This window comes from Protopterus annectens, chromosome 1.part1 (genome assembly GCF_019279795.1).
Source record: "Protopterus annectens isolate FY-2018-M chromosome 1.part1, PAN1.0, whole genome shotgun sequence".
NCBI classification, from domain to species: domain Eukaryota; kingdom Metazoa; phylum Chordata; order Ceratodontiformes; family Protopteridae; genus Protopterus; species Protopterus annectens.
The window spans coordinates 1,071,522,517-1,071,543,033 of record NC_056726.1 but is presented as its reverse complement, the minus strand read 5'-3'; the positions used below and the strand labels follow the sequence as shown (position 1 = coordinate 1,071,543,033).

The 20,517-nt window shown below is 38.4% G+C and overlaps 1 protein-coding gene across 1 annotated transcript in view; it reads right to left on the bottom strand.

The window, feature by feature from the left end:
* Positions 1 to 15,736, bottom strand: part of LOC122815395 — a 784,394-nt gene extending 768,658 nt beyond the window's left edge. The window contains exon 1 of the mRNA XM_044087866.1: positions 15,537 to 15,736. Coding sequence (XP_043943801.1) covers positions 15,537 to 15,570 — 34 coding nt within the window. The 5' untranslated portion in view covers positions 15,571 to 15,736. The remainder of the gene's footprint in view (positions 1 to 15,536) is intronic.
* Between the last annotated feature and the right edge of the window lie 4,781 nt (positions 15,737 to 20,517).

The window sequence follows — 20,517 nt, the reverse complement described above, 5'->3', positions numbered from 1 at the left end:
CAGGGTACTCCATAGCAGAAGTGCTATTTAGCAGAAATACGTTGCAGATAAAATCACCTGTTCAGTTAACACAGGAAACGATTTTATAGCTCAGAACCAACTAACTGACTGATAAGAACACTACTGTGCAAGGAGCTAGGGCTGACAAACAAGAATGTTTTGCATGCAGTAAGCCCTGGTTTATCTACTCTATATGACCTAGTATTTATCTACTCTAAGTATTTTGCTTTGCATGTTTATATTTTACTTTGCATTCTCTGAATGGAAAGTATTTACTTTGTGTCTTTGCAGTATGATAATATCTATGTACTTAAAATTCACATAAGCCAACACCCCTGTCTTATAGGTTCATAGGTTCGTACTAGCCTATCTGCCCCAGGGCATTTACAAGCCTAGCCAGATAGTATTTGGCTTTCGCCACCCTTTTAAATGAGTTTACTGTGCCCTTGAAGTTAGTTTACTGTGCCTCTGTCTAGTAGTGACACAGAAGTAATCCCCAGGGTAAACCTACGATCTCCCATCCACTCGTCAAGATTCCTCTTGAAGAGAGTCAGTGAGGGGCTCTGCCTAACATGGACTGGGATCCTATTCCAGAGTTAAGGGAGCCTCTGGGATATGAATCTGTCCCTCCAGCATGTCCTATTTATTTCTGTGCTGAGGTTCAAGTCCCTTGAGCGTGTGGCTCTGAGGGATTTGGATTTTCTGAGGTGGAGCATGTCCATTAATTCCGGGTTGGACATGGCTTTATACGTCAGGCATAGATCGCCTCTAAGTAGGCGGTATGCAACTGAGTAGAGCTGGAGTTTTTTTTAACCGAGCAGCATATGGCATCTGCTTGAGACCCTTGATCCTCTTTGTGAGGTACTTTTGGGGTCTTTCCAGTTGCTGCAGGTGTCGGATGAGGTACATTCCAAATGGGGCATTGTATTCAATTATGGGCCTGATGAGGGATGAGAAAAGGGGCACAATGACCTCCCTTGATCTAGATGTGAATCCTTTCATGATAAGGTGGGCTATATAGAAGGTCTTTCTAACCACTTTGGCAATGTGGTTGTCGAAGGAGAGATTACTATCAAACTTGGGTCCCCAGATCCCCAATTACTTTTTCCGTACTTAATGGATTACCACCTATGTGGTAATTTGTGGGCACTTTGTTTTTGCCAAAGGAGATGACAATACACTTTTTGGCATTTAGCTTCAGGCCATAGCTCCGGCACCAGTTATCCATCTCTATGAGTCCCTTTTGGAGGATGCTTGTGTCAGCTGGAGAGTCTATTATGGCGCCCAGTTTGCAGTCATCTGCGAACTTGGTCAGCCACAGTCCTCTCGTGTTTGCCTGAACCTCAGAAAAATATATACTGAACAAGAGAGGTCCCAGGACTGAGCCTTGTGGGACACCACTTGTAACTGGTTTAGAGTCTGACATGGCTCCAGCTATTCTGACCATGTGGGTTCTGTCCTTGAGCCAGTTTGCAACCCATCTTATGACATAGGGGTTTATATTTAAACTGGAGAGCTTGTCTATGATGCCCGAGTGGGGTATTGTGTCGAAGGCTTTTGTGAGTTCCAGGTAGGCTGTGTGGACTACCTTCCCTTCATCAATAGCCTTGGTGACTGTTTCAAAGAAATCTACCAGTTTCAAGAGGCAGGATCTGCCCTTAAAGCCGAACTGGGTAGGATCCAATGTCTGTAGGTCACCAATGTCTTTGTTTATGAGTTCCATAATGATCCTCTCCATAGCCTTACAGACCAGGCTAGTCAGGCTTATGGGGCGGTAGTTTCCAGGGTCAGTTGAGGCACCACCTTTGTGGAGTGGGACCACTGTTGCTGTACGTCATTCTTTGGGTACATATCCTGTATTAAGGCTGAGATTGAACAGTAGCTTTATATGAGGGTTTAGTTCTTCTTGGAGTTCATGTAGGATGCAGCCCAGGACACTGTCTGGTCCCATTGATGCTGTGTTCTTTGCTTTGAAGAGCGCATCTCTCACCTGTGCATCTGAGATGTCAGGGAGGCAGCACTGTGCTGGGATAGATATTTGCTCTTTTGGGGGGGAAGGGGGGAGTTTGCACTGAAGCTGTCTTCCAGGATGTTGGCAATGTCTGTGGGTTCAGTGTATTTTTTGTCATTTTGGACTAACTCTGAGCATATCTGGGAGTTGCCACCTAGGTTCCTAACATAACTAAAGAAAGCCTTGTGATTATCTTTAGTGTCCTGTGCAATTTTTTTCTCGAAGCTGGCCTTGGATGATTTTATGAGGGACCTTAGTTTTTTGTTAGTACTGATCAGAGATGCCTTCCCTTTTAGGGATCTTGCTCTATCGTGTAGTAGCTTCCTCTTTCTGTTGTATAGCCTATTTATGGCTGGGGTCCACCAGGCAGTACGCCTTCCTTTGGAAGACTGGGTCTTGGTTTTATCTGGGATTGCACAATCCATGCATTCCTTGAGGTGTCCATAGAATGCATTTATAAAGGATTCTGCAGTTAGGGCCGTATTTTCCACTGGCCCAGAGGTTATGAAGGATTCCACCTCAGTTTTGAGAAGAGTGAAGTTAGCTTTTGAGAAGTTTTTCACTGTGGTTTTCTGGGCTGGGGTTGGGGTCAGGATGTGGATATCCACTGCAATTAATTTATGGGCCGATCTTACCAATGAGGGGTATACCTGTGGTGTGAAGCATAGAGACCCCATATTGGTGATAATCAGGTCCAGTATGTTTTCCCCTCTTGTGGGAGTGGTGACTAGTTGTTCCATAGCATTTGAGTTTATAAATTCCAGGAACTTTTGGGCTAGGGTGTTGGGAGTTGAGTAATGCTCCCAGTCTATGTTTGGGTAGTTGAAGTCGCCCATTATAATGGTGTTTGGAGAGACCTTCATATTCTCCAGTGTTTTCAGGAAAGCTGAGTGGGGTTCCTGCATTTGGGAGGGTGGTCTGTAGCAGGCTACAAATTGGAAGGCCGTTCTGTTCACTGTTAGTTGCACATAGATGGTCTCCGATGCTTCGTACAGTGCCACTAACCTGGAGGTGTGGGTATCTTTGATGAATATGGATACTCCCCCTCCTTTTGTGGTTCGGTCCAAGTTTTGGGGCCGAAAAGCATGGTATGAGGTATAACCTGGTAGTGCTGGGGTGCTCTCGGGAGCCTTGAGCCAGGTTTCTGTCACTGCACAGATATCGACATTCTCCATTGTGAGGAGAGCCTCGAGTGCGTGCATTTTGATGTTTAGACTTCTGGCGTTGAGTAGCATTACCCTTAGTTTCTTTTTCATTGTGTTGTCTATGGAGGTAGGTTTGTCTTTCGAGCCTTGCCAAAAAAAAGGCACTATGGGGGTAGCAAGAGCCTTTGCCAGTATCTGAAAGCCCAGGTGTGACAGGTACAAGCCGTCCCTGGTGAAGCAACGTGGCTTGTCGAGCATGTCATCCCAGGCTGACAGATACTGGATCCCCTTTGAATGACACCAATACTTTAGGCAATTGTTAAAATGGATCATTTTATCTTTATACTGTGGCATCATTCTTGGTGAGGGTAAAATGCTACTCAAGGTCAGGGTCATACCAGCCTGGGCTACATGATCAGAGAGCTCCTCAATGTCTCTTTTCATGTAGTCCAGGGAGGTACGTCTCAGGTCATTCACACCAGCATGAACAATGACAGAGTCATATTTGTACTTGCTTTGGAGTGACCTGAGTGCTTGTGTTATGTGGCGGATCCTAGCTCCTGACAGGCAGCTCACTGTGACCTTCTCTTTGTTCAGCCTAGTGAGCGGGACATCAGTGTGTCAGACAATAGAGTCACCTATTACAAGTGTATCAGGTGTGTTGTTTAGCCTTAAGGGCTGTGACTGCTTGGCACATTGACTTTGTGAACTATGTGTTGCATGTATTTTATTTTGGGGTAGTGGTTGCTTGGATGTCTGATTTGGAGGTCTCTGCTGCTTTGGCAGATTTTTATTTAGAGCCTCCGAGTATGTTTTTGTGTTTTTATGTGTTGGATATGCTGTTGTGGTAGGTCTATGTGAGACTGGATTTGTGGTGTGTGTGTTTACCTTCTCCTCCCGACTGGTTGCACCAGTAATGAGTTGAGAGAGCTCAGCCTCCAGTTTGGCTATATGGTTGCATCTCTCACATGTGTTGGAACTTGTTGGGAGGAGGAAAGGGTTGTCTGTATACATGAGGCAGTTGTAACATTGCCTCAAGATTCCCAGATTCACAAGTTGGACTGGAGAGGAAATCAGCAACTGGCCTTTGGACATGCTAGAATAGTATAGGGGACTCCTATATAAATGAATCAACAAGGACCAATAGGGGACAAGTACTCAAGGGAGTATACGAGGATATAGTGCTTATAGATTATTAGTGCTACCTTATAGAGTTGCTTCTAGGAGCAAGTGCAAGGCTTTAGATTTAGAATAGGGTGTTTATTTAGAGAGTTAGAGCAGTTCTAAGGGAAAAAGTGAAGAGTAGACTTTGTGGAGCCGAAAATGGTTTAAACCCGATTAACCAGCGCTGCCTGATGCTGTGCTATGCGCAAAATCATGCAAAACTGCGCTAAAGTGGGTTTTTATACAGGGGACTTGAAGGAGCTAGAAATTAGCCCAAAACGGCCAATAGAATACAAGATTCCTTGCTGAGATCACTCCTTCAGGGACAGATAGGCTGCTCAAAGCTCCCCACTGCCACTGGTGAACAGAGAAGCTTCCTTCTATCCAAGTAAGGAAATGGGCAACACAGGAACTATACTAAAGTCCAGAATACAGCAATGCCTGTATTAGGGACTATTCTAGGTCAGGAAAGGTGGGAAACAAGGATTTTTTTTATTTTTTTATTTTTTTCAAAGCAGAAACAGTAAAAACAGTACAGTAATTGCTTAACACAGACTAGTGCACTTGAGTGAGCAGTCTCAACAGGTAAAATTCAACAAAAGACAAACTTTAAAGTGCAGGTAAAAATACTTAGCTAAACAAGCTTTAAACAGTCAAAAACAGCAGATTTAACTTGCTTTCATCAAGAGAAGATGCTCGCAGAGTTAATAGCAGGAAAATATACTTAAATCAGTTGGTAGTCACTCTTTTTTGCCTCTCTGTTGCTAGCACCACTCTGCAGGATCACGAGGAGCTTTTGCTGAGTTGGAACAAGCAAAAAACCACGCCAAAGCGGGTTTTTATACAGGGGACTTGAAAGAGCTAGAAATTAGCCCAAAACGGCCAATAGACTACAAGATTCCTTGCTGAGATCACTCTTTCAGGGACAGATAGGCTGCTCAAAGCTCCCCACTGCCACTGGTGAACAGAGAAGCTTCCTTCTATCCAAGTAAGGAAATGGGCAACACAGGAACTATACTAAAGTCCAGAATACAGCAATGCCTGTATTAGGGACTATTCTAGGTCAGGAAAGGTGGGAAACAAGGATTTATTTTCTTTTTTTTCAAAGCAGAAACAGTAAAAACAGTACAGTAATTGCTTAACACAGGCTAGCACACTAGAGTGAGCAGCCTCAACAGGTAAAATTTGACAAAAGACAAACTTTAAAGTGCAGGTAAAAATACTTATGCTGATGTATATCATTTCTTTGCATTAACTCTGTATTTTTTCTATGGATTATTTGAAAATTGTGGAGGTTTTCCCCGCAGGCCTCTACTGAAAATGGGTTTCTGACCCAGTGGACTTTCCCAGTCAACAAATGTCAATAAAGAAAATAATTAATAAATAAATAAATACATACATACATACATATACACATAAATAAATAAATAAAAAGACATTAATGCATCTTAGAAATAACCAGGAATAATAATTACTCACTGTAAGAACTGATAGGACTGTAGAATACTGGCATGAACTGGAAATAACTGGAAAAAATTAGGATGAGGGTGGAATGAATGTCTTTATCTGTTAATTACCCAGAACTGTGCTGAACAGGTGCCAGTCTCTCCTTTATGTGCCAAGTCTTCTTGTACATTTCAGAATAAAGTCTGCATACACTGTAGTTCAGTTAAGAATGATTTATTATATACAATGGAGGGAGATGTCAAATCTTAATGTCTGTAGCTTTTGCACTCATTATACTGTCCGTAAATTCTGTACTCATAAGGCAATAATTGTCTGTAGTTTCTGCACTCATCCTATCCTCCTGAATATTATCATTAATATTCTGGAATGCTGGATATTTGACCTGATGTCTGCACTCATTCTTGAGTGTCTATATCAAACTTCAGAGGACTGCACTGCAATGACTTTCTGCATATCACTCCAAATGAAGTAACTGTGTCTGAAGTATTTCCTAATAATACCAAAACCCTGTGAATTTCTACATGCCTCTTTACCCTTGGTTCCCAAGCCTTGTACCATCCAAATAAGATTTATTTGTACTCAGTGTAGTGCAATGTCTGCTATTCTTACCAGTATTCTTGAATGAAGGCTATTTTCACTGATTGAAAGTGCATTCGCTAAAACTGCATGCAAAATGTGAAGGCCTGCTTTAATATGACTGCATTTCTAGACTTATACAAAGAAAATACTGTATTTTTGTCTAACAAACTACATTTAAATGATATCTGATCTTACAGCTCCTCCTGGGATAACTGAACATGCAGGTATCTATTTCTGTAGGTATTTAAAATATAAAATATAAAATGAAGAAAGAGGTCAAATCTTACATTTTTTTAGGCCTATGTAAGATTTATTCTACTAGTTGTATTTATGTAAGCTTTATTCTGTAACAGTTGTCTCTGAAATTACTGAAATGGTATTCACTTCTGTAATTATTTTATACATCTATTATTATGGTCTGCAAAGGATACTATAATGATCACTAGTACTACTATAAAATAATTTCTCTTTATCTAGTAAATAAAAGTGCTATTTTAATTTTGACCACTAGGTGTGACTTGAGCATTTGTGGTCTGTTTGGATTGAAGTCTTAACTTTATGATTTAATTTTAACTGGGCAAGTCTTTAACATGTTATAACTTGTAAACTCTCTCTTTTACACCTGTAATATGTGTATTTTGAAGAGTAATTACCATATACAGGGTTGGGAGGATGGCCTAATGGTTAGGGTGTTTGCCTTACAAACACAAGGTACAGGGTTTGAATCTCACATGGGGATATTGTTTGTCTTAAAAATAAAACACAAGGGCAGTTACCCTAGTACTAATCTATGAATCTATACTGTATTAGCTTGTTTCTGTAAATCTTCAGCCAGATTAATTACCATATACTGTATTAGCTTGTTTCTGCAAATCTTCAGCCAGATTTATTACTAATAATCCTATCTATTTACCTTTTTTCATGTTTTGTTGCCTGTCTTTTACACAAGTGCATGACATTTCTTCACATAGTATAATTACATTGCATTCTTCTCCTAACATGAGATGTGAACATGTATCTTTAATGACACATAATATTTATGCTGTGGGATCTGAACATTTGACTTTACGGTCACTTATAAAATGTAGCATTGACTTTAAATTCTATATTCTGTAAACTAGCAAAACATCATTTAATATTGGTGAATGCTTTTCTGTTTCTGTATCAAGATATTATTTATGCATTGCAGCACTTTATGACCGTAATTCAAAGGTCTTAGTATCTGCTAAGCAAAGCAATAACACAAACAAATTAATTTGACTGATTTGTAACTCTTAACCCTTTATTGTGTGAATTAAATTGACTGTCATTTCTGTTATACCATACACAACATGTGCTTCCAGAATGTCAAATACATATATCAATTTTGAATGCAGTACTAGCCTGAAACTGTTACCTGTTTTTTTTTTTTTCTTATTGGCCATTTCCAGTCTGTCTTTGCTTTTCTGAGAATAAGATACTGTTTCTGAAAATGTAGTAACTTGACTTCCTACACTTCAGCTTTGGCAACTGAACTGGAATTTATTTTATTTTTAACCCATGAATCTGTGTGTTCCTGTCATAATCAATTCTTCAAATTCTGTGCATCATTTGCACACTAGACTGCATGCAAATTCTTATAATTGTCACCTGTGCTCACTAGTGTACATTCTGTAGCATTTTCATTTTTCCGTAAAATCTGCTACTGAAGTCTAAAATAACTTGTAACTCTGACGAAATGTTCATACCTAGTACAGAACTGCCACACTCAGAACTGCTCACTGCTGTAACCTTTGACCTTTCAACTCCTGACAAAACTGCACTTATGTCCTCTAGTAGAAGTTTATTTATTAAGTAAGACATGTATAAAACACATAAAACCATTCATTTCACTATTGGAAACATCATTAGAGAAACATATAAAAATGACCTGGTCTAACAATGGGGCCATCATTTTTCCTGACCCCTCTACCAAACTCTTAGGAGTAATAGTTGACAATAACCTCAAGTTCGACGCACACATTAGTCAAACTATCAAGACTGTCAATAAAAACCTTGGATCTCTCCATAGGATTAAGCCCTTCCTAACTCCACTAGCTAGAACTGTCATTGCCCAAACACACCTTCTCTCCACCCTCCTTTATGCTTCACCTTTACTTACAAACCTGACTAACCTTAACAAGCTGTCTAGTTGCTATAATAGCATTGCCAGATTTCCACTGGAACAGCTTTCAGAACTCATCACTGTCTCACCCTTAACTCTTTAGGGTGGCTTGAATTACCTGATCTACTTCTGGTCAATCAACTGATAGTTGCTCATAAGATTCTCTATCAGCCTGAAAATACTTCCGCACTCGTTACCCTAATCACCCCCTATAGTAACCTTAGGGTACTACGCCACCCCCTATAGTAACCTTAAGGTACGACGTTCATCTGACAAACTCTTAGTTCGAACTTTCAAAGCTAATAATTTAGCTGCAGAATCACTGTTTGCCAATTCTGTGGGCAAAACCTGGAACTCCCTTACTGCGGACCTTATTTCTGAACTCTTCCCAATACAATTCTGGAAAAATCTAATACAGTACTTCAAGCGACACTGTCTGTGCCTATGCACCAATCCAGACTAACTAATACTACATGCCTGTATGCTACAACAGGTCATCTTCCTCTACTTTGACTACATCCCAAGTTTTTGTCTACAACCAAATAACAAGGGATTTATTGTTAAACTGGTGGAGTATGAATTTGAATGTTTTGGAGTATGAATTTATGAATGTTTTTTATCATATATTGCTTTGAGCCAGTCTTACAAAAGATTACAATAGATTTTCATCTAATATGTAAACTTACATCTTATAGATTAATCTTGACAAATGTTTCACATTTTTACATTTATATGTAATAGTCTTTGTATGTACATCTGGAGCGTTTCTCCCCAGGCCTCCGCTGAAATGGACATGTATCCAGTTGGAGTATCCCAGTCAACAAATGTAAGATAAATAAATAAATAAAATAAATAAATAAATAAAATCCCTCTGCAGACATATGAAAACATGAACAATGAAGCATGAAATGATTATTACTAGATTCTGCCTCGGAGGATTTAAGAATCAGGTTTTGCACGTATGGTCCATGGTATCAAAGGCCATTGACAGATCAAGGAGGGCAAAGACAGACTGCAGTCATCAATTTATCATGATGAGGAAGCCATTATCCACTCCCATGAGGACTGCCACAGAGTGTGCCTAAGTCTGCAACAAAACTAATATGTGTCTAAGAAGTCATGAAATGGGTAAAAGGAGTATATGGTTTAGTTCACATTATCAATAAAGTTCCCAATAAATGAGAGGTTTAAGAAAGGGGCATACTTCTCCAGATAGCTAGGCTCATTTGTTGGCTATTTAAGCACTGAAATGGCAAGGCCTTCTTTAGTGAAGATGGAAACACCCTGTTCATCAGTCCCAGTAAGGTGCAATGCTGCTGCATAAATGTATAGTAGGGATGCCCTGACACTAAATTTAAAGCAGTGTCTAATGTACTATTTGAATTTATTAATTTGTTAACTGAGTAAGTAAACTGGCCTTCAGACACTTTTCAGCCATGATGTCAGTTACTTTGCACAGGGTAGCTATAAGAAGTTGTTTCAAGTAACCAGTTAGCCACCATGTGTTTGTGTAGCTATAAAGAAAGAGCAGAGTGCCTACAAAAGTCTCATGCACATGGGGGCAAATGTGCTTAATTCCATACAAACAGTTTAGAACTGAAGCCCACATCCTGACAATGTGGGTACAGATGTTCATCACTGAGTCACTACACTGCTTAGCATGTCATAATGGTAAGAGGCAGCCACCTAAGGCCTTATAAAAATGTCTTAGAAATAAAATACTCCTCATACTACAGGTTAGATGTCAGAAAATGTTAACAGGGACAGCATGGCTCAATAAAGAAATGAAAATCTTTACCTTCCTCTCATTAAGACATGCTGGTTAAAACCTATTTTTTGATTGATAGATAGATAGAAAGATTGATTGATTGATAGAGGGACTAATCATCTTTTAACTATTTTTCCATGCTTGCACCACCTTCCTCAAACTGGATGTCAGATCCATTCCCAATTTTTGAACAGAGTAACTTTAAAGAAAGATGATCAGGATTGCCATGATCCAGTCATTTGGAAAAATCCCAGTCTCAGCACTAGGAATAAAACACAAAGAATGTTTTGGAAACTAAGTTGCATTCTCATCGTCTTATTTTCTCATATTCCTACAATGAACACACATGCTGTACACAAATCGTATTACCCCGGATGGTACACATTGTGTGATGCCATACCAGCCCAAGGCATTCTGAAGACCAATGCATTAGGGTCATGGCCTCGATGTCTGTGAAAGGTCTACCATTTCCCAACACCACCCAGCCAGGAGGTCATTATTAAGTGTAGAAAAACGATGATAATATGAAGATGATTTTATCATTTTTAAATATTAAAATTCATTTTTGTATGGCAAATAGTATCTTTCCAAGAAGAATTTTAACATATGATAAATGTGAATGGACTCAGAAATGGTTGGTCTGTTGCAATCTATCATATGTATCTTGAAGTCATGATGGTTTCTGTTTTTTTTAATTAATAAGCAAGGTGCTCTCCAAATTAGCACATTCTTGCACTATACAATATTAGGCTTTTGCTGTAAAAATAATACTATTACCCATACTTAAGTTTAAAAATTAATTTTAATCAATTATTCACTAATACTGGTTCTACTACCTAACACATTTGCCCCATAGCAATTCAGTAATGCCTGGACAATGAAATATAAATAGTCTTCAAAAAAAAAAAAAAAAAACTAGAATAACTAGGTATTGTAGAGAAAATGTGTCTGTTTGTTACAGTATCAAATAAAATAAAATATTTAATCATTTACTTTCTTCTACCATGACAGTATAAGAAGAAGCTAGAACTGTATTGTAATTTAAACTTGAGGGTATATGTACATGCATAAAATATTAACAGGGAGGCTATCCTGCAGAGTGCTTGCACTAGGTCCCTGAAGGCAGCACTCTCATAATCCATGCTAGAAATTCAGATCCATGAAGAGAAATGTGCTTCAGACAGGACAGAATAAACACCAGATACTGCAGAAAAACAAGGGAGTGGTGACTTAGTATTGTACAAGCTGTGAAACCAATTGCATTTTCATCTGCTACTAGCTTTTACAGAAGGTCATTAAGAAAAGTAGAACTACATTCTTGCATTCATTTTTTGGAGCACACAGCTACCACCAGAGTGTGCAGTGCAAGGTTGGTACACAGAGAAATGGCTTGGTTAATTGAATTCAGTGTATTCATGCTGCCCAGTCTGAAATAATATGTGCAATATGGTTATACTGCTTTTGTGAAATAACCCAGCCCTGTTCAAGGAACACATTCCAGACAGACCAGAGGCGTTGCTACTTACTGCATCACCAGGGAAAGGGGTTACTGAGGAGACCAAGGAGCTGGGGTCCTGATGCAGTGGAGTTAAAACTAAACAGCTATGGTGATTCTGCCTCATGGTGGTGGGGGGAGGACAGGGACACAACTGCTTTGCCAGCCATTCCCAGTGGAGTCCAGGTGTAACAGCAGGAGACTTTAACCAAGAGGAAGATAGCACTTAACTAAGATGGATACAGACAGTAATAGTAGCTGGCCTGATATGTCTACTGTCTGGAAGAAAAAATAGAAACTGGATACATCTTGTATGCATACCAAGCTCTCTATCTCTCCTCAACATTTTAATTGTGCAGCAGTCCCTTCCATTCTTTGTTAAATTTTTGTTCTCTCTGACCCACCAGGACATGTACTGATGGCAGATATGGCAATATTGTCAGGCATTAGTAGTACTGATGGTGCAAGAGGGCTGATAAGAGATGCAGCAACACAGTGATAACAGGACCAGGAGGGGGTCTATATTATAACATTGAATTTTATAAAGTTTGAATGTTATAATATTGAACCAGTTTTGTCGAATGGTGAAAACAGCAAAGGTGCAGGACACCAAATTATTTCCCAGGGAAAGAATTCGGTGGGCCGTTGCCGTGGCTTTGCTGTTTTCAGCGTTCAATGTGTTGGAACATTACGGGTTGGGTTCAGGTAAGTGTGCGATTGTGTGTAGGTTAGGGTTAGGTGATTTAGGGTTAGGGCGCATGTGAGGTGAGTGTGCGATAGTGGCGGATCTTAGGGTTGGGTTGTGTTAAGGTAAGCAGATAACTAGTAGTGTATTTAAAGTTTAGTTTAGGTTTAGGTGTAGAATTTTAAGTGTATGTGTCTGGATTGCTGTTTTTTGTGTGTGTTTGTGTTGTGTGTATGTTTCTCGGAATAACGATTTTTTTCCCTGGGAAAAAAAATCGCTATTCTGACATTTCGATGTTTGCAGATTTCAATGTTTAGGGTTCGATATTATAACATTAGATCTTTGTAGATTTCAATGCTATAATATAGACCCACCAGGAGGAGGGCATTAAGTGGTCATCATCACTGAAGTAAGAACTCCATATATGTAATATAGAAGAAACCTGCAATGAAACATAAACATGAAAAGAAGAAATTAATATTGCCTTAAAAATATTTCCATGGTTCATGTAAACCTACGTGCCATAAAGGAATAGCAACTATTTATATTTGTTTAAGGAGCGGATTATGCCCACTGCAACTGTCTGTTCATCTGTGTCTAAGGTGTAGGTTACTGCTTATAGTTAAAAGTAGAAAAATGTACTAATGTTTGCATAGGGGAGGAGACAAATATATTTATGGCAGTTTGGAGATGCTTTCCATTCACACCTTATTCTGCACAATGAATAGATTTTTTTTTAATGCAGACTTACTCTGTACGTAAATGTAATCCTTTAGAATTTATACTCTCTAGTCAGACTCGTCATTTATTAGTCTGTCATCCTAAAATACATATTCATTAACAGTTACACCGCTGAAAACCCCAATAACAATGTTAGGATCCAAAATTTGATATGCATTATGAAATTAATCATTTGAATTAATCAAATACAAACTTGTAGAAATAATGTAACTAATTAAATCCATTTCAACACAGACAGACTGTCATGCTTAAAAGTTATTATTTAAACTAGACCTGAGATTTAATAGCTTAAAATGGCAGCAGGATATAATCATATCCTTTGTAAGCATAACATCCCTATCTAGAAGTTTAATTTGCAGAACGGAATTGAATGACAAACACGTGTTGTTATAATGTAAAAATAAACTCTAATATACATTCTGTTTTACTCTAAATAAACATGTTCTAAAAGTATTGAACAACCAGGTATATGATATGATATATTTAGTAATTTGTGAAACCTAACAAACATAGCCAGAAGACTCTAAACATCTACAAATATTTCCACTGCTAAATTAGCTTCAGCACTGAAATGCTGACTTTTGCTAACTTCAATATCACTCTGCCTCTCATCCATCTTATAATGTATGCAAGTAAAGTACCACATTCCTCCTGTGGTACAAAGCATGAGTTCTGCTTCTCATCTGTCTTATAATGTATGCAAGCAAATTGTCACATTCCTCGTGTGGTACAAAACCTGAGTTCTGCCTCTCATCCATCTTATAATGTATGCAAACAAATTGTCACATTCCTCCTGGGACACAAAACCTGAGTTCTGCCTCTCATCCATCTTATAATGTATGCAAGCAAATTGTCACATTCCTCGTGTGGTACAAAACCTGAGTTCTGCCTCTCATCCGTCTTATAATGTATGCAAGCAAATTGTCACATTCCTCCTGGGACACAAAACCTGAGTTCTCCCTCTCATCCGTCTTATAATATATGGAAGAAAATTGTCACATTCCTCCTGTGGTACAAAACCTGAGTTCTGCCTCTCATCCATCTTATAATGTATGCAAGAAAATTGTCACATTCCTCCTGGGACATAAAACCTGAGTTCTGCCTCTCATCCTTCTTATAATGTATGCAAGCAAATTGTCACATTCTCCGTCTTATAATGTATGCAAGCAAATTGTCACATTCCTCCTGGGACACAAAACCTGAGTTCTGCCTCTCCTCCGTCTTATAATGTATGGAAGAAAATTGTCACATTCCTCCCGGGACACAAAACCTGAGTTTTGCCTCTCATCCGTCTTATAATGTATGGAAGAAAATTGTCACATTCCTCTTGTGGCAGAAAACCTGAGCTGCTGTATAGAGTCTGAGAGGCTTTAAACATAGGAAATTTTACAACCTGACAGTGAGATGCTAGAATATTCTAGAAAAGAATATGCTGAACTGCCAAGCAATCATAAATAAGTGATGCTACCTGTGTACAGGCAAGTTTTGAAGAGCAGAGATGTAATTTGTTTTTTTAATTGTATTCATTTGTTAATGCGCTAAGCCCATGACACAAGTGTCCCTTTTCAGAAGTGCCCCAATGAGCACTGTATTGGGAAGTGACCTGCTCAGTATCACACAGCTAGCAAACAGAGGTGGCAGGAATTAGACCCTGTATTTTTGGTTACAGGAATAAGCTCTTGGAACTTTTATTTGCTGCACTTAGTGCCAGACATTATATCACTTTGTTATACATGAACATTGTATTTTTCAATAAATAGGGTTTTATAAAAATAGAAATGTTTTTCACAGAAAATGCATACTTGTGCTATCCAGCCTTAATAAAATAAGAACAAATATCAATTAAAAAAATGCATATATTAGATGTATCTGAATATGCAGTATAACTTTATCTCCAAAAAGGCAGTGTTAAAAATAATATTCATCATGTGCTTTAAAATCATAATATCATTGTGAAGAAATGTAATATGTATCTATGAACTGAGTGCTAAACATACTGGCAAAATGTAACCAAATGTCCTTCCCACTTTACATGAAATAAACATGCACTAAATATATTAAACATTCAAGTATATAATCCATATATTTAGCAAGTGACTTAATCAGATGGTGCTCCCAGGCTGAGTCTGAAAAAGGTCCATGCAGATCAGTATAGTACCCAGCTTAACAAAAACTAATAAATAAATTAAATACAATTTATGAATAATAACTGGAACATCAACATCACTTAAATATGCCATGACATTTACTCTTACTTAATAAACATCCAGAAAGAGTTCTTTTCTTGAAATATGAATATTTCTAAACTAAAAATAATTATATAATGTAAAATACTCACAATGTGAAGTAAATAAAATAGTTAGAAGTAACATATTGTGGAGGAGTTAATGTCCCAAAGGCATACTTCTTTCAATTATTTAGAAACAATTTGTTTAAATAGATGAAGCACCAGTGAGACCTTGGATATACAGCTTCACTGATCCATGAGATTAGCTTCCTCACTTCTGTATTTTACATATAAATGTAATGGCATGTATATTAGCAGGGTACTCCATAGCAAAAGTGCTATTTAGCAGAAATAAGTTGCTGATAAAATCACCCGTTCAATTAACACAGGAAACGATTTTATAGCTCAGAACCAACTAACTGACTGATAAGAACACCACTGTGCACGGAGCTAGGGCTGACAACCAAGAATGTTTTGCATGCAGTAAGCCCTGGTTTATCTAATTATGACCTAGAATTTATCTGCTCTAAGTATTTTGCTTTGCATGTTTATATTTTACTTTGCATTTTCTGAATGGAAAATTATTTACTTTGTGTCTTCGCAGTATGATAATATCTATGTACTTAAAATTCACATAAGCCAATACCCCTGTCTTATGCTGATGGATATAGTTTCTTTGCATTAACTCTGTATTTTTCTATGGATTATTTGAAAATTGTGGAGCTTCTCCCCCCAGGCCTCCACTGAAAATGGATTTCTGACCCAGTGGACTTTCCCAGTCAACAAATGTCAATAAATAAAATAATTAATAAATAAATAAATGCATACATACATACATACATACATACATACATACATACACACACACATAAATAAATAAATAGACATTACTGCATCTTAGAAATAACCAGGAATAATAATTTATTTATTTATTTATTTTATTTATTTTACATTTGTTGACTGGGCTAGTCTAGCTGGATACATATTCTTTTTCAGTAGAGGCCCAGGGAGATAAGCTCTGAGTTAAGTAAAATAACATAAAAACAGTAGTTAAAAATACAATAGATAAAAACAAGTCTACAGTAGTTAAAATTTCAATACTTAAAAAGCATATTTATATGAATTACTACACATGAGAGGATTAATATTTGGATAGAAAAACGATATAAAAAATAAGACTTATGTTTAAGAAATAAGTATAGAGGCACAGGAAAACTTTATAATTGGCAAAAGTGTAGGAGAAAACAAGGGTTCAGAGTTATTGAGTCATATGGGGTAGAAAGAAGAAAGAATGAAGGAAATAGATGAAAGAAGAACAAACAAAGCACTAGATAGTGTACTGGTGACCTCTGAGGAGTTTAGTTACAAAGAGGTCATAGCAGGGAAGATAGGGGTAGTGCAAGGGGAACTACGGTTCAGTCTGGTTTTGAACAGGGACAGAGCCAGAGTAGTTGCTGGTGTTCTTTTAGGTGTTTCTTGAAGAGAGATGTTGATGAGAGAGATGTGAGTGTAATAGGAAGGTTATTCCAAATTTTGCCCACAATATTGATAAATAGAGAGTCCCCCGCTTTATTGTTAGATTTGACATTAGAAATTAGTAGTTTGTTTGCAGAGCGAAGTGTTGAAAGATTTTTATAAGGGGTGATCAGATTAGTGAGGATTGGGGAGTTATTTGGGTAATGAAGAATTTTTTGTGTGATAACAAGTTGATAATACAATAGTTGGTTTTGTAGCTCTGACCATCCTAGTTGTTTGAAGTTGTGGCAGTGGTGGGTTCTGAAAGGGTTCCCTGTGGCAAATCTGGCTATGTTGTTATAGCTAGTTTCCAGTTTGTTTATGTTGTATTTTGATAGGTTGGTGTATATAGCAGAAGCATAGAAAAGGGTAGAGATGAGGTGAGTTTGGGCAATAGAGGTTCTCGCTAGTGGTGTGAGGTAGGGTCTGAGTCTATACAGGGAGCCTAGTTTTTTATTGACAGTTTGGATGGTGTTATTGATATGGTTGTCATAGCTAAGTTTATTATCTATGGTTATGCCCAGGAGACGTGTGTTAGTATCTGGGGTAATCGTAGTTCCATCGTTGGAGGTAATTGTAAAGTTGATTTCTGGTGATTTTTGGGTGGGAGAGAAAAGCAGTAATTTGTTTTTTTTTGGATTTAGGAGGAGGCAATGGTGGGTAAACCATGTTTCTACAGTATTAAATACTGTTTGAGTCAAGGTCTGAAGAGAGGTTGATGACTTAGCTGTACAGATTAAAGTTGAGTCATCGGCGTATTGTATGCAGGTGGCTTTAGGAAAAATAGTGTTGAGATTATTAGTAAAAATGGAGAATAGAAGAGGGCCTAGAATAGAGCCTTGAGGGACTCCAATGTTTACGGGAATAGGTGAGGAGAGATTGTTGTCCCAGAGTACTGCTTGTTGTCTATTTTCTAGATAGGATGTAAACTAACTTATTGTTTGTGGGTCAAGAGATTGGGCTTTTAGCTCACTGATTAATAAGTCATGGTTAACCATCTCAAAGGCTTTTGATAGGTCAATGAATAGTGCAGAAGATAGGGAGTTATTATTTCAATTCCTGTTTATACAGTCAGTGAAGGTTAGCAAGGCGGTAGTTGTGCTATGAAAGGGTCGGAAGCCATGCTGGCAGTTGGCCAGTAGATTGTTTTGGAGCAGATGTTGAAGTAGTTGGTGATCACATTTTTCCATAATTTTGGCCAGTGGGGAGAGTAGTGCAATTGGTCGGAAATTAGAGATATCAGTGGATTTGCCTCCTTTATGTAATGGGATGATGTGAGAGACTTTCCATATGGATGGGATGTTACTTTCTGTGATTGTTCTGTTAATAAGGATGGATATTGGGTATGCAATGGCTTTGGCTGCTATTTGGAGGTATTCAGGTGGTAAGTGGTCTGCAGAAGGGGTACAGGGTTTGAGCTTTTGAAGAAGTTTGCAGATATAGGATGTTGGTATGGGTTGTATATGGAAGGAGGGCACTGAGCTGCTAGTGTTTTGGAAAGGGGTGGGGGGTGAGGTAGTGTCTTTGCAAGAGTTATGATAGTTTCTGTGAAGTACTTGTTGAAGGCATCAGCTATTAGTAGGGGATTGTTGTTGGGAATAGAGGAAGGGGCTGGCGTTTTGGTATGTCCTGGTTGGAGAAGTTTATTAATGCCTGACCAGAACTTTTGAGGGTTTTTTGGGTGAGATTGTTGAAGGTGGTGATAAAAGTTTTTTTTGTCTAGGATAATGTCTCTTTTCGTTGCATTTCTTAGTTGTTTATATATAGTAGCTGGTCTGCAGAGCTCTTAGTGGCTCTCCATTTGGCCCATATTCTGTTCCTAAGGAATATTTTTTCCTTGGTTTGTTTTGTGAGCCATGGGGCTGGTTTGCTCCTAACTTGGGAAGAGCGCAGGGGGGCGTGGAGATCTAGGATTTCTAGGAATTTAGTATTAAAGTAGGAAACCGCTTCATCTAGTTTGAGTAGTTTCAGTGGTGACCAGTCACAGGCGTTAAGTTCACTTTGAAAGCTTTCTGCTTTAAAGTGCTTCTTTGAGCGATAGGATTTAAAAGTATTATTTTTAGGACTGTGAGGCTTTTGCTTTGTTATATAGGTTAGAACATGGTCACTAATGTCATCTGGTAGTGTTCCTGTTGTATAGGTTCCAGGATGACCATTTATAAGGATCCAGTCAAGGATGGTTTCTTTATTATTAGGTTTATGAATTCTAGTGGGGGAGTTCATTATTTGAGAGAAGCCATGAAGATTAATATGGGTGGAAGGATTGGGGAGTTACAAGTAGTCCAGTCGATGTTAAAATCTCCAAGTACAATTGTTTCTTGGGGTAGAAGGGTGGAGAGACTACTAAGAATGTTTTCAAGAGTGTTAATGCTGTTTCCTGGAGGAATATAGGTACAAATAATATAAATGGATTTAGATTTATTAAGTTGGAGTTTGATGGACAGGGTTTCTGCATTATTGATAGAGGGTGGTAACACATTAAAGGTTGAGAGTAATAGTTCAGATTTATATAGTATAGCTACACCTCCACCTTTCTTGGAAGTGCGGTCACATCTAAGGATGCTATATCCAGGTGGGGTTATTTCTAGATCCTGTGTAGAGGGTTTAAGCCAGGTTTCTGTAAGGCAAAGGATATCAAATGCATGTATGTGTAAAAGAGCATGCAATTGACTGAGTTTGTTGTTAATGCTGCGGATATTGAGTTGCGCTATTCTGAGAGATTTCACTAATTGTATAGGGTTAGAGACAACCTTAGTAGTTTGTTTTGTGGGATGTTGTTGATATGTGAATTTGGGCCAGGATTTGGATGGATATCACCATGAGATAGAAGTTTTGTGGGATGTTTTAGTATAGTTCTTATATACTTAGAGTATTTGAGTGCGGTATTCTTACTGTAGATGTAGGTGACATGGGAAGATCTATGAAATCTAGGGAGTAGGTAGATTGATGATGAGGTTATGTTGCTATGAGAGAGGGAGCTTGGGTGTGTGGTAGGTTGAGTTTGATAGTGGGGAGGTATGTTATAAGTTAGGGAGACATGTTCGTAGAAGGTTAGAGCATAGGGTAATGCTAAGAAGATTAGTGTAGAAATAATAAGAAGATATTTATTCTACATTACTCACTGTAAGAACTGATAGGACTGTAGAATACTGGCATGAACTGGAAATAACTGGAAAAAATTGGGATGAGGGTGGAATGAATGTTAATTAATGTTGGTTGTTAATGTTAATGTAGAATGTTAGTTAATGAATCTGTTAATTACCCAGAACTGTGCTGAACAGGTGCCAGTCTCTCCTTTATGTGCCAAGTCTTCTTGTACATTTCAGAATAAAGTCTGCATACACTGTAGTTCAGTTAAGAATGATTTATTATATACAATGGAGGGAGATGTCAAATCTTAATGTCTGTAGCTTTTGCACTCATTATCTTCTTCTTCTTTTGGCTTTTCCCGGTTAGGGATCGCTACAGCAGATCACCTGTCCGCTCATGATTGGCAGTGGAGTTTTACGATGTCGAGTTGCCAGCCCAACACCCAACCTTCCACAGAAGGGACACACATGCACGCACTCACACCTAC